Raw genomic sequence first — 14,881 nt, forward strand, 5'->3', positions numbered from 1 at the left:
TATTAAATGAAATTTTGAATCTTTGATTAACTCCTTCATCCAAATCATTGATATATAAATGTGGAAACAAGAGGTCGCACACCGACTCTCTGCAGAACACCAGCAGCCAACCAGAAAAGGTCTCCTTTATCCCCACTCTTTGCCTCCTACCAGTCAGACAATCTTCTTCTGTCCATGCTATCATCTTTCCTGTAATACCATGGGTTCTTACCTTGTTAAGCAGCCTCATGTGCAGCACTTTGTCAAAAGCCTTCAGAAAATTCAAGACCAGAACATCCACTGACTCTCCTTTGTCTAACTTGCTTGTTATTTCCTCAAAAAAATTCCAACAAATTTGCCAGGCAAGATTTAACTTTCAGCCATAAAACATATTGGATTGTGCCAAAAGATAAAATTTAATCACTATGCAATAATCTCCTTCAGCTGCACTACAATAACAATGTTAGCTTCAACTTGCTTGAAGAAAAGCTACCACTTAAATGCCTAGTATAGATGCCCACGCTTCAATGCTGATATGAATAAGTGAGCATCTTGCCATCCCTGAGCACATCACATAATTCCAAAAATACACCCTTTGACCAAAGAAATTTCTCCCTACCTCAGTCCTAAAAGACCTTTCAGGAGTGTTAACTATTCAATGATTATCTCCAATAAGGGAAAGATACCTCCCATATCCTTGAATGGAAATGTTATTGCTGAATCCTCGCCATCCACCTCCAGTGTGTTCTTTGATCATAAAGGTAGTTCAACAAACGATATAATTATTGAGATTGTAACCGTGCATCAGAGTCTGCATATCCAATGGCAATGCATCCACCTTCTAATTCTCCAAAGTCTTTCTATCATAAATCAAGACTGTGATAGACTATTCTCCAATTATCCGGGTAGGCACAACCCCAGCATTACTCACAAAGCTCAAAACTACCCAGGGTGAAGCAGAGAATTCATTGTACACTATTCTCTTCCTCAAAACAAATGAAGCCTGCATTACTTATGAGATTTACAGCAGAAATTTGATAACGCTCCTTCAGATGTACCTCCTAAACCAGTGAACTCCTCAATCATTAAGGAAAAAGGCAACAGATACGTGGTAGGAAACCTGACAGTGTTGACATTCCCAAGGCTCACAATGCCCTGACCTGAATATAATTCATTATTCCTTTCTCAGTGTTGGTGTGAATTACAGAAAATGAAAACAGCCCGTCAACACCTTCATCACAGAGATGCAGCACTGAGAAGCAAAACTGGTAAAATTGTTTTGCGTTGCCATTATATGAGAAAAAAAGTGCATCAGAAAACTAATGATAAAAACTTGTTTTCTTACCAATTTGAAGCTTGTCAATAATTGGTGTCAGCAATCCATCGGGATAAATTTTGATCATTAAGTAGATATTTGCATAGCTCTGATCGTCATTCTTTGGTTCTGAATACAAGGCTGGCAATACAGAGGTATAGGGCCTGACGACTTCTACATCTGGAAGGAACGCAGAACGTACTGGTAATAATATAATAAGACCTTAAGGCTGAGAAACTGAAGACAAAGTTGTTATACAGAACCATTTATTACACCCTTAGAAAAATTTAATTTTGGACCTAATTTTATTCATTGGATTAAATTACTTTATTTATCTCCCTCCGCTTGGGTTCTTACCAACTTTCAGAACTCTGAACTCTTTAAACTCCAACGTGGAACTAGACAAGGTTGCCCTTTGAGCCCTCTGCTTTTTGATTTGGTATTAGAACCCTTAGTAATTGCTTTTCAAGAGCCTAAAGAGATTACTAGTATTTTAAGGAGAGGTACTATTCTACGCTGATGACTTATTACTTTTTGTATCTAATGTTAGAACCCCTTTACCATTTGTGTTCCATTAACTGACTAATTTTAGTCAATTCTCAGGATATAAATTAAATTTACAGAAGAGTGAACTGTTTCCTTTAAACAATTTAATACCAACTGATATTAACCTTCCTTTTAAAATTTTAAGAAAACAATTTACATATTTAGGAGCAACAATTACTAAGAATTATAAAGATTTATTTAAGGAAATTATTTTAAGTTTATTGAACTATGTTAAAAACACACTTTCTAATTGGTTGCCTCTCTCTTTATCACTGATTGGCCAAATCAATTCTATTAAAATTAATATCTTACCTAAATTTATATACTTTTTTCAAGCTGTGCCTGTTTTTATTCCTAAATCTTTTTTTGACTCTTTGGATTCAATTCTTTCTTCCTATATATGGAAGAATAAAAAACCTCATATAAATAAAGCTCACCTTCAAAAAACCAAACAGAACGGAGGATTTGCCTTTCCCAATTTTAGGTTATATTATTGGGAAGTTAATATACGTAATATTACGTTCTGGATATATTACACTAACCATGAGAATTGCCCTACATGAGTTTATTTGGAAGTCAACTCTTATAAAATTTTCCATTATTTCTTTACTTGGATCCTTGCTTCCTTTATCTTTAAATAAACTAATTGACAATATGGTTGTTAAACATACATTGAGGATTTGGTTACAGTTTAGGAAATATTTTGGTTTATTGAGATTCTCCCTCTCAAGTCCCGTATTTTCTAATTGTTTTTTTTAAACCATCTTTAATTGACTTATCTTTTAAAGAATGGGGTAGATTGGGTATTAAACCATTTCAGGATTTGTTTGATGGAGAGAATCTCTCTTCTTTTGTGCAACTTTCAACGAAATTTAACCTTTCCAATACTCACTTTTTTCGATAATTACAGATTAGAGATTTTTTAAGATCTTAATTACTTACATTTCCTACAAGTCCAGATAAGAGTATAATAGATACAATTTTTAATCTGAAACCCTTTGATAACGGTTCAATATCTTACATTTATGGTCTACTGTTGGGACTGAAAAAGGCCTCTTTAGATAAAATTAAAGGAGATTGAGAAAAAGATTTACAGATTTTCATATTTGAGGAGAGCTGGAAGATTATTTTAAAATTGATTAATTCTTCATCATTATGTACATCATTATTACAATTCAAAGTGGTATATAGAGTTCATATGTCTAAAGACAAGCTTTCCCGTTTCTACGTAGATATTTCCCCTTACTGTGATAGATGTACTAATGGAGTGGCCACACTAATTCATATGTTTTGGACATGTCTGAGCCTTGAAAAATTCTGGAAAGATGGATTTCAAACTTTTTCTGCACTTTTCAATGTCAGCTTTAAGCCCAATCCTTTGACTGCCTTGTTTGGTATTGCTGAGGATAGTGCTACAAAATTGAAGCCATCCAATTTGCGGGTATTGGCCTTTATGTCTCTTATGGCCAGGATGGGCGATATTGTTCAAGGGGAAGGACCCACTCATGTTCAATGGCTATCTGATGTTATATTGTGCCTTGATCTAGAGAAGATCCGTTGTTCGGTTTCTGATTCTAAACATGATTTTCTAACGTTATGGGGACCCTTTCTGAATTATTTTCACAATCTTTGAACTGTTATTAGAGTATGAATCTGAGCCATTATTACTATAATATCATATGGTAAGGTATTTTTCTCTTCTTTTTTTTAAACCAACCAGCTCATTTTGGTAGTGGGGGTAGACTTTTTAAATAAAATACAATTATTTTATTTTATTTCATTTCATAATTCAATCTTTTTTTTTTATACATGATTGATTTGGAATATAGGATACTGTGATCATATTACTGTGATTTAAATGTAATGTAATTCATATTATTTACTTGTATCCTTATGAATTATATATTTGTATTCATGCAAGTTATATATCAATAAAAATATTGAAAAAGAAAAAAAGAACCATTTAGAATAAAAGACTTGTTTCTGTTTTGTGACTATTGGAAAAAAGCCACATGCACTCTATCACTAAGCCATGGTGAGCAAGCAACCCTAGATGCTTCCATAGGCCTCTAGATACTTCTATCGGCAGAGGGTAGTGAATATGTGAAATTCATTGCCAGACACAGCTGTGGAGGCCAAGTTATTGGGTATATTTAAAGTGAAAGTTATTAAGTTCTTGATTAGACCATAAGACATAGTAACAGAATTAGGCCATTTGGCCCATCAAGTCTGCTCTGCCATTCAATCATGGCTGATCCATTTTTCCCCACCTCAGGCCTACTCACCAGCCTTCTTCCCATAACCTTTTATGCCGTGTCCAATCATGAACCAATCAAGCTCTGCCTTAAATACACCCAACGACCTGGCCTCCAAAGCTGCCTGTGGTAAAAATTCCATAAATTCACCACCTTCTGGCTAAATAAATTTCTGTACATCTCTGTTTAAAATGGATGCCCCTCTATCCTGAAACTGTGCCCTCTTGTTCTAAACTCCTCCACCATGGGAAACATCCTTTCGAAATTTACTCTGTCTAGGCCTTTCAACATTCAAAAGGTTTCAATCCCCTTCCATCCTTCTAAATTCCGGTGAGTACGGATCCAGAGCCATCAAACGTTCCTATGATAACCCTTCCATTCCCGGAATCGTCCTTGTGAACCTCCTCTGAACCCTCTCCACTACCAGCACATCCTTTCTTAGATGAAGAGCCAAAAACTGTTCACAATACACAAGGCCTTACCAGTGCCTTATAAAGCCTCAGCATTACTTCCCTGCTCTTGTATTCTAGACCATAGACAAAGAAGCAGAATTAGGCCATCTGGCCCATTGAGTCTGCTCCACCATTCAATCATGGCTGATCCTTTTATTTCCCAATCTCCTCCTCAACCTCAGTTCCTGGCCTTCTTCCCGTAACCTTTGGTGCCATGTCCTATCAAGAACCTATCAATCTCTGTCTTAAATATGCCCAATGACCTGGCCTCCACAGCTGCACGTGGCAACAAATACCACAAATTCACCACCATTTGGCCAAAGAAATTTCTCCACATCTGTGTTTTGAAAGGGCGCCCCTCTATCTTAAGGCTATGCCCTCTCGTCCTAGACACTCCCACCATGGGAAACATCCTTTCCACATCTACTCCATCTAGGTGTTTCCAACCACTGAGATCAGGCTAACTGGTCTGTAACTTCCTTTCTGCTACCTTATTCCTTTCTTAAAGAGTGGAGTGACATTTGCAATTTCCAGTCCTTTGGCACCATGTCAGAGGCCAAAGATTTTTTAAAGATCATTACAAATGCCTCCACAATCTCTACCGCCACCTCTTTCAGAACCCCAAGGTTCAGTTCATCAAGCCCAGTTGACTTATGTACCCATAAGTCTTTCAGCTTTTGGAGCACTTCTCCCTTGGAATAGTAAATGCACACACTTCTCTTGGCTCATTCCCTTCAACATCTGGCACACTGCTAGTGTTTTCCACCATGAAGACTGATGCAAAATACCCTTTTAGTTCATCTGCTATCTCCTTGGTCGCCATTATTATTTCTCCAGCCTCATTTTCTAGCGGTTCTATATCCACGCTCATCTGTCTTTTTTTGTTTTTCCATACCTGATAAAGCTTTTACAATCTACTTTGATATTGTTTGCTAGCTTGCTTTCATATTTCATCTTTTCCCTCCTAATGATTATTTTAGTTGCTCTCTGTAGGGTTTTAAGATCTTCCCAATCCTCTGTCTCCCCACTAACTTTTGCATTGTTGTATGCCCTCTCTTTTGCTTTTACGTTAGCATTGACTTCCCTTGTCAGCCATGGTTGTACTATTTTCCCATTTCAGTATTTCTTTGTTTTTTCAATACGTCGGTCTTGCACTTTCCTAATTTTTCCTAAAAATTCACACCATTGCTGCTCTGCTATCATCCCTGCCAGCACCTCCTTCCAATTTACTTTGGTCAACTCCTCTCTCATATCACTGTTATTTCCTTTACACCACTGAAATACTGCTATGTCAGACTTTACTTTTTCCCTACAAAATTCAAGTTGAACTCAATCATACTGTGATCACTGCCTCCTTACGGTTCTTTTACCTTAAGCTCCCCAATTGCTTCTGGTTCATTACATTACACCCAATCCAGTATAACTGATCCCCTAGTAGACTCAACGACAAACTGCTCTAAAAAGCCATCTCATAGGCATTCAACAAACTTATTCTCTTGGGATCCATTTCCAACCGGACTTTCCCAATCAACCTACAACTATGTTGAAATCCCCTACAACTATCATAACATTGCCCTTTTGACATGCCTTTTCTATTTACTGTTGTAATCTGCAGTCCACATCCCAGCTACTATTGGGAGGCCTGTCTATAACTGCCATCAGGGTCCTTTTACCCATAGTTTCTTAAATCAAACCACAAGGATTCACCATCTTCTGATCCTATGTGACATCTTTCTACTGATTTGATGCCATTCTTTACCAGCAGAGCTACTCTACCAACTCTGCCTACCTTCCTATCTCTCTCATACAACGTATAACCTTAGACATTCAGCTCCCAACTACTACCATCCTTCAAGCCACAATTCAGTGATAGCCACAAAATCATACTTGACAATCTGTATTAGAGCAACAAGATCATCGTCCTTATTTCTTATACTCTGTGCATAGAGATATAACACTTTGAGTACTGTATTTGCTACCCTTTTTGATTCTGCATCCCTAATGCACTCATACTCACCCTGCTGGCTACAATTATGTCCTATCATCTACCTGCCCTTCCTTGACAGCCTGACTACACACTATCTTTGCTTATTTACCATCTGTCCTATCCAGAGTGCCTTCACTCCAGTTCCCAAAATTAGATTAAATCCTCCCCAACAACTCTAAAAAACCTGCCTACGAGAACATCGGTTCTGCGTAGGTTCACGAGCAACCCGTCACTTTTGAACAGGTCATACCTCCCACAGAAGAGATCCCAATGATCCAAGAACCTGAAGCCCTGCCCTTTGCACCAGATTTTCAGCCCTGCATTAATTTGCCAAACCATCCTGTTGCTACCCTCACCGGCGCGCTGCACAATCAGCAATCCAGAAATTACCAACCAGGAGGCCCTGCTTCTCAGCTTTCTACCTAGCTCTCTAAATTCTCTTTTCAGGACCTCTTTGCTTTTCCTTCTTATGTCATTAGTACCAATATATACCAAGACATCTGGCTGCTGTCCCTCACTCTTCAAAATGTTGTGGACACGATTCGAGACGTCCCTGACCCTGGCATCTGGGAGGCAACATCCCATTTCGGTGTCCCGTTCATGTCCACAGAATCTCCTGTCTGTTCCCCTGACTACTGAGTCCCCTATCACTGCTGCTCCCCTCTTGTGCACCATGGACCTATGCTCAGTGCCAGTAACCTGGTCTCCATGGCATTCCTGTGGAAGGTCATCTGCCACAATAGTATCCAAAGCGGTATATTTATTTTTGAGGAGATTGGCCACAGGGATGCTTTGTGCTAACTGCCTTTTCATATTTCCATTTCTCCTGACAGCTACCCAGCTACTTGCCTCCCACAACTGGGGTGACTACTTCCCTGTAATTCTAATCAATTATCTCCTCACTCTCCCATACAAGCCCGAAGTCATCCAGCTCCTGCTCCAGATCCCTAACACGGTTTTCAAGGAGCTACAGATGGATGCACTTGATGCAGATGTAGTTCCCTGGGAGATTCTGGGTCTCCCAGGACTCTTAACATCCAGCATGAAGAACACACAACAGCCATTTACTACACTAGGTACCGTAACAGATTAAAAAAAAAAGGGAACCTTAACAGAAGCTTACCTGGTGCCAACACCCCTTTTGAGCTGAAGCCTCCTTTGAGCCAAAGATTGACACTCCTACTCACTACTGGCCTACTCCCAACAATGGCTTGTACCTTCTGTACTTTTAAACAAGAGTCACCGACCTGTGAGAAAGCTCGTCGTTGAGGCCTGTTCCTGCTGCTGATTGGACCGTTGGCATCAGTAAGGATTAGTAAGAAGGTTACAGGGAGAAACCAGGAGAATGGAGTTGAGGGGGATAATAAATAAGCATGACGGAATGGTGGAGCAGACTCGATGTGCTCAATGGCCTAATTCTGCTCCTATATCTTGCGATCTTATGGAAAGTTCTGGAAGTGTTCTTCCAGTGGTATTTCAAGATAGCTGGGATAAGGAAAGTCCAGCTGAAGTGTTGATTCTAAAAGCTAATCTAAAGACCAGATAACAATATGGATTAGGTCAGCTGTGCTCACGTGTTGGTGTGTGACCAAGTGGTTAAGGCGTTCATCTAGTGATTTGAAGGTCGCTAGTTCGAGCCTTGGCTGAGATAGCACGTGTGTCCTTGAGCAAGACACATTGCTCTGCGACGACACCGGTGCCAAGCTGTATGGGTTCTAATGCCCTTCCCTTGGACAACATCGGTGGCGTGGAGACTTGCAGCGTTGGCAACTGCTGGTCTTCCATACAACCTTGCCCAGGCCCGTGCCCTGGAAACCTTCCAAGGCGCAAATCCATGGTCTCATGAGACTAACGGATGCCTATCGATCCTACACTCAAGCAGAAGCAGCACAGGGTTACTTTATCATACCCAACCCATCTAGAATGAGTAACTGCTAAGGGGAAACTAAGTTCATTCAATTATCATTAAACCATACATAAATACACAAATGAAAGCATTCCTCTGGGGCAATGGTACAATACACATTAGCAACAGAACATTGCACAAGAGGCTCTCCCATACCACTTCAATATCTCCTCTCCTGCAACAGGTGAGCCCACAACTTCCACCTAGTTCTAGCCACTACTGAGGCAACGCAGTTACCCCGCTGTCAGTCTTGCCACTGAACCGGAGCCAGCATTCTACCAATGTCCACCAGGGTCTTGTGATCCCAATAAAAATGTCCAGACATTCATGTGCACCACGCACCATCATAGCACAATGACACACAAGTCCACTCCACAACACAACAATGATTCTCAACAAGTCCCGCTGTTTCGCCATTGAGACACTCACTGATGGGATGGTCCTGCAGTACCTGACATTTTTAGCATCTAGCAGTGACTTGTGATTGTAGAAAAAAATATACAGGACAAACAAATACACCTTTGATTGGACCCTGAGTGGACACTGGATTCCCAGTGCGTCACCATTTTACCGGAAAATAATCTTATGATTAATAATAAACATAATTATAACATGTACTAAAAATCCATGCATAAAAACATCACTGCTAAAATACAGTGGTTATGCTTAGATATGACACAGTGAATTAATTGCAACTTCTTCGAGGCAGCGTTCTTTGTGGATGAGAACCCTCTAACGTTGAAGGTAACAGAACGAGTCTCAGAGCTCTACATCATCTGTTGATGCTATCTTAATCAATTAGGCTGTAATTTACAACTCACTGCCTATAATTACAACAAAATGTAGATACCACATTTACATCCTGACAAGGCTTTATTCAGTGCAAATAACAGGAATCCACAAACAATGAATCACCGTTTCATAAAAGCAGATTTGCAACAACAGGGCACCCAACGACTGAGAAACTATTCCATACCTAAAGCTTTCACATTTAATCTTTTTTCCTTTAGATGCAATGTGAAAGAACTAGTCAATTTTCAACTAGTAATCCATATGATTATTTGTATTTTGCTTTTAAATTGAGTGCTCTGGTGAACTGTACAAGGGAAGGCATTGACATACCTTGAATGCGGCTCTTAAGATACACATGTTGTCCAACAGGTACAGTCAGATGACATCCGGGGGGTAGCTGAAAGCAGAACAGTCTGGTATTGTGCGAGACATCCACCTTGGAGATCAGATTGCATTTCCGGTAGAAAAGATCTGTTTTGGGAGTAGAGCAAGATGGAACTTGTAATTTTGTCAAGATATTAACAAAAGCAATTCCCATTATTTTTCTCTCCAATATGACATACCTTTCAACAACTTCCAATTCCTTGATACTGATCACTTCATTTTCACCAGATATCCGGTCCCAGTACATGTCTATCCCCCATCAGGAAGGCCCAAAGCTCTCCACTTCTTTCTCAGCAAAAAAACATAACAAGTTCCCCTCCTCCACCACCATCCTCTATCTGGCAGAATTGGTCCTCACCCCTCAATAATTTCTCATTCTGTTTTTTCCACTTTCTGCAAACTCAAAGGCTAGCCTTGGGCACGCACAGGAGCCCCAGCTATTTTGTGAGCCACATAGAATAGTCCATGTTCCAAGCCCTCGCCAGTTATACTCAACTCTTCCCCCACTACATTGACGACTGCATCATGCTTCATGCACCCATTCTAAGCTTGTCAATTTCATTAAATTTGCCTCCAACTTCTACTCTGCCCTTCAATCCACTTGATCCATTTCTGACCCCTCCCTCAATCTCTCTGTTTCCATCTTTGGAGACAAACTGCCTATCAACATCTTTTATATACAAATTCCCATGGCTATCATGACTATACTTCTTTCCACCCTGTCTCCTGTTTAAAAAAAATGCTATTCCCTTTCTTAATTCTTTTGTCTGTGCAGCATCTGTTCCCAGAATGAAGCTTTTCTTTCCAGGACATCAGAGATATCCTCCTTCTTCAAAGAACAGGGTTTCCCTTCCTCCATCATTGATGCTGCCTTCACCACATCTTCCTCATTTTCTAGACTTTCACACATCCCATCTTACTGTTGCCTTAACAGGGATAGGGTTCCTCTTGTCCTCACCTACCACTCCATGAGTTTTCACGTCCAACACATCATTCTCCACCACCTTGGCCATCTTCAACAAGATCCTACCACTAAACACATCTTCACCTCCCCTGCTTTCTGCCTCTGAGATTCCTTAGTCTACTTGTCCCTCCCCACTAATCTCCCAGCTGGCACACATCCCTGCAAGCGACAGAAATCCTACACCTGCCCATTGACCTCCTCTTTTACCTTCATTCAGGGCCCAAACAGTCCTCCAGGTGAGGCTTTACTTCGCCTGTGAATCTGTTGGGGTCACTTGTTGTATCCACCCCCCCCAATCCCAATGAGACCTGATGTAAATTGAAGGACCATTTTGTCGAGCATCTCCGTTCCATCCACCAAAAGCGCAACTTCCTGGTGGTCAGACATTTTAGTTCACCATTTCCATTCCGACATGTCAGTTTGCAGCCACCTCTTTTGCCATGGTGAGGCATCCTCAGGGTGGACGAGCAACACTTCATGTTCCATCTAGCTAGCTTCCAACATGATGGCAGGAACATTGATTTCTCCCTCTGGAATTTCCCCCCCCCACCCTTCCCCTCTTTTTATATTCCCCACTCTAGCCTCCTAAATCTTCTCCTCACCTGCCCATCACCTCCCCTAGTGCCCCTCCTTCTTCCCTTTCTCCCATAGTCCACTCTCCTCTGCTATCAGATTTCTTTTTCTCCAACTACTTACCTTTCCCACCTACCTGGCTTCACCTACCAGCTTCTAGCTAGTCCTCCTTCCCCTTCACCACCTTTTTATTCTGGCATCAGCCCCCTTCCTTTCCAGTCCCGAAGGGTCTCAGCCCAAGGAGTCAACTGTATATTCACTTCCATAGGTTCTGAGTTCCTGACCTGCTGAGTTCCTCCAGCATTTTGTGTGTGCTGCCCTGGATTTCCAACATCCGCAGAATCTCTTGTATTCATTACATAATTTTTCCTAATTTGTTACACAAATTTCTGGCACATAAACCCACAGGATGACACACTTTTTCTTGATATATCTTAATTTTCTTTGAAGATTTTGCCATAAAATACTATTCGACCATATCCTTGCTGTGTAAGGATCACTTATATCAAGGTAGGAATGATTCTATTCCAAAAGTTTGCATGATGAGTTACAACTAAATTACAGATTATAATTCTGATGTGAGAAGGCGCTTAGCAAAGAGCCTTGCTCATTCTGATGTTGACGCTCTTCAGCCTGACATATGCCAATGCATTCCTTCCTTGCAGTCATTTATCTTTCATGCTCACCTCAGACATTGGAACTTGACCCTATCTATTGCTGCCCTGATGGACAAACTTACGTCAAACTATGGCTGAAGCTGAGTACAAAGTCATTGGCTTGAATCAGGCTGATTCATGAAAGCATTGTGAGCAATCACACTCTGCGGTGCTGTATTTAAAGCCTTTGCTAAGTACATGCACAATATGTGTATATTGATTTAACAATGATGATAACAAAAAGATTTAAAGCTAGTGAACTACTATCTCAGACAGTTTGAAGAGCATCTCTTGAAATCACCCTGTAAAAACATGTGGCCTGTGTTTAAAAAAAAATTCCATCCTGTACAATAATGGTTATATTTCAGTAATTTTCATTACTTTTGACAGATCAATTTGTTCTCAAATAGTAAATCTCAAAAGGTTTCCTCACATTTCCCATTTCATGACATTCTGTAACTGGAATGGGAGAGTAAAGTTATGGGGCATCTGAAGATTATGAAACTCCATTTCGTACAAATGTTCAGTTGGAAGTATAAATACAACAAAGGATCGCGAGGTCTGAGTAAGGTGTGCCACAAAAATTAAATTTCTTATATTACAGATATGACCTGGGATTCGTCCTCACTGCAAACACACAACATAGCGACTAAATTTTGTTTACTTGTTGCAAGGTTACCTTAGAAAACAGTCAAAAGTGACACTTCTCTGGATCTTTTCCCTGGTATAGACAATTTAAGGATCCCCAAAAGGGGAATGAAAAGCTGGAAAATCCTGTTTGGAAAACAAACTAATTGAACTTAACTTCTACTGATCATCCAAAAGGATTGAAGAATTTGTTCAAAATCAATCCCTAGGGAAAGCAGCAAAGATCTTTACACTGGGATTACACCAACTAGCACAACTAAGGTAATCTGGAGATTTTATAAAGCACTACTGCTCCAGAGTATATTGGTTTATAAATGTGTACTAATCTAGGTTTCAGCCCAACACACATTCACACTAGCTACAAGGTTCTCAAATTAAACTTTATTCTTTTCACATACATCATAAATAATATAAATGGATCAACTTAAAGAATCATATAAATAACATCATGTATACATACCCCTGTTAGCATTCTTTTCATATGTGTTATGGTGTTCTCGAGGCTGTCCAAGATCATTCCATACTGTATTATTAACTTTTTTCAAGTGCAGTTCAATTTTCCCCACTTTGTTGCTACAGTGTACTAAATGAATAAATTAGAATTAACATGCTGCATAAGAAGTGATACAACAGAACTCAGAACAGAATGCAAACTCTTGGTAAATTCCTCATGTAATTTTAAAGTGTGGCCAAAATAATGATAAAAAATGACTTGGAGAATTTACAGCCAATTGCCTGATTTGTGCTATGGATCAGAAAAAGCCAAAGCCTCGGTCATAAATTTGTAAAAGTATCTTCAAATTCAGATATGTAATAGAAAACCTTTCTACCCCATATAGTATTGGTACATATTTTCTGGATTATTAACTGAAAACAAACTAAATTAATGTAAACAAGCATACTTCTCTGTTAGGTACAAAATGCACAAAATTTCACAAAGTGAGAAAGCAAGAAAAAATTTCTGAAGCTCTGAATGATATTCATATAGCCAGTATTTTCTTGAAACATACAGTATTATTAAAACTCTGCTTACCAGGTGCTACCTCTTGTACTACTTCATGGCTCAGTTCTACATTTAAAAAAAGTGGGAACATTGTTAGTCCAAAACAAAGTCAAAAAAAAACATGTACACACAATGAATGTCAAAGAAAATCTATAAGCCTGACAGACTTTCAGAGAGAAAATCTGTCATTCACACTAATAAGAGGTGAATTTAAACTATGGTTTGCAGAATTGTCCAGTGGCACGGTGTGGAACAAGACCAGACTGGCCAGTGATGAGTTATTCCAACTCTGCTGGGTTATTTGTTCTTAGGTTATCATTGCAATGGCAAAGTTACATTTTTGATTTATGAAAGGCAAATGAGAATGTGCCGGAATGCAATTACACAACTGAGTTTCATATTAGCCCGTTTCAGACAACATTAAATTAAACATCACAAAGTGTGTAACTGAAGTAACATACAAAAATGTCAATTAAAATACCATTTGGGTTATTAACACCAGTCAGGCAGTCATTATGGCAACTTATCTGGTACAAGCAACACTCACAACACGCTGGAGGAACTCAGCAGGTCGGGCAGCATCCATGGAAAAGATCGGTCGACATTTCGGGCCGGAACCCTTCGTCAGACTGATGAAGGGTTCCAGCCTGAAACGTCGACCAATCTTTCCACGGATGCTGCCTGACCTGCTGAGTTCCTCCAGCGTGTTGTGAGTGTTGCTTTGACCCCAGCATCTGCAGATTATTTTGTGTTTTATCTGGTACAAGCCCTGTATTTACAGACCTACCTATTTTAGATTTACAGCATACTGTGGAACTCACAGTCTCAGGGCTGAGTTTATAGTGACCTGTACGTGTACATCTGACAGTTTTAAAGGTAAAACATACTGTATATAATAAAAAGGAACCTTTGTACAAGGCTGACCCTGATTCTTTGATTTTCACAGAAAGTACCTCTTCTCACCTAGAGTGAGCAATTGGATAAATGCCTGTTAATCCAAGTGAAGATGTAAATAAAGAACTTACAACTGATTTATCTGTGTAATAGTGACAGACATCAGACTAAGTCAGGTAGGCGTCTTTTAGGTTAGAGTGAAGCATAGTTTACAGGCATTATGAAGACCTTCTAACAGAATCACATTCAGAGACAATGCATGTGTCAATCAATTATTAAAGTGCCATTTGAAGTCTTCGTGTCTGGATGACTTTGTATACAAGTGCATTAAATATGTCGAAGATTCAAAACGCCTAATATGTGGCCTGGAGATTGAGGGAGAGTTATGTTTTTGAAGGTTACATATATAATTTTAACAAAAACAATCGATTATTTCCTGAGCTCACTATATAAACTCGAATTATTTCAATATTCCCATTTAGCTGCAACAATGTTAACCTTGTAGCAGACCAATATTCAGTAATATA

At 39.5% G+C, this 14,881-nt stretch overlaps 1 protein-coding gene across 1 annotated transcript in view; it reads right to left on the minus strand.

The window, feature by feature from the left end:
• Positions 1 to 14,881, minus strand: part of cyb5r4 (cytochrome b5 reductase 4) — a 143,672-nt gene that overhangs the window by 74,727 nt on the left and 54,064 nt on the right. The window contains 4 exon segments of the mRNA XM_072250276.1: positions 1,325 to 1,474; positions 9,563 to 9,703; positions 12,918 to 13,040; positions 13,491 to 13,526. Of these exon segments, the coding sequence (XP_072106377.1) occupies positions 1,325 to 1,474; positions 9,563 to 9,703; positions 12,918 to 13,040; positions 13,491 to 13,526 (450 nt within the window).

Source organism: Mobula birostris, chromosome 2, assembly GCF_030028105.1.
Source record: "Mobula birostris isolate sMobBir1 chromosome 2, sMobBir1.hap1, whole genome shotgun sequence".
Classification (NCBI taxonomy): domain Eukaryota; kingdom Metazoa; phylum Chordata; class Chondrichthyes; order Myliobatiformes; family Myliobatidae; genus Mobula; species Mobula birostris.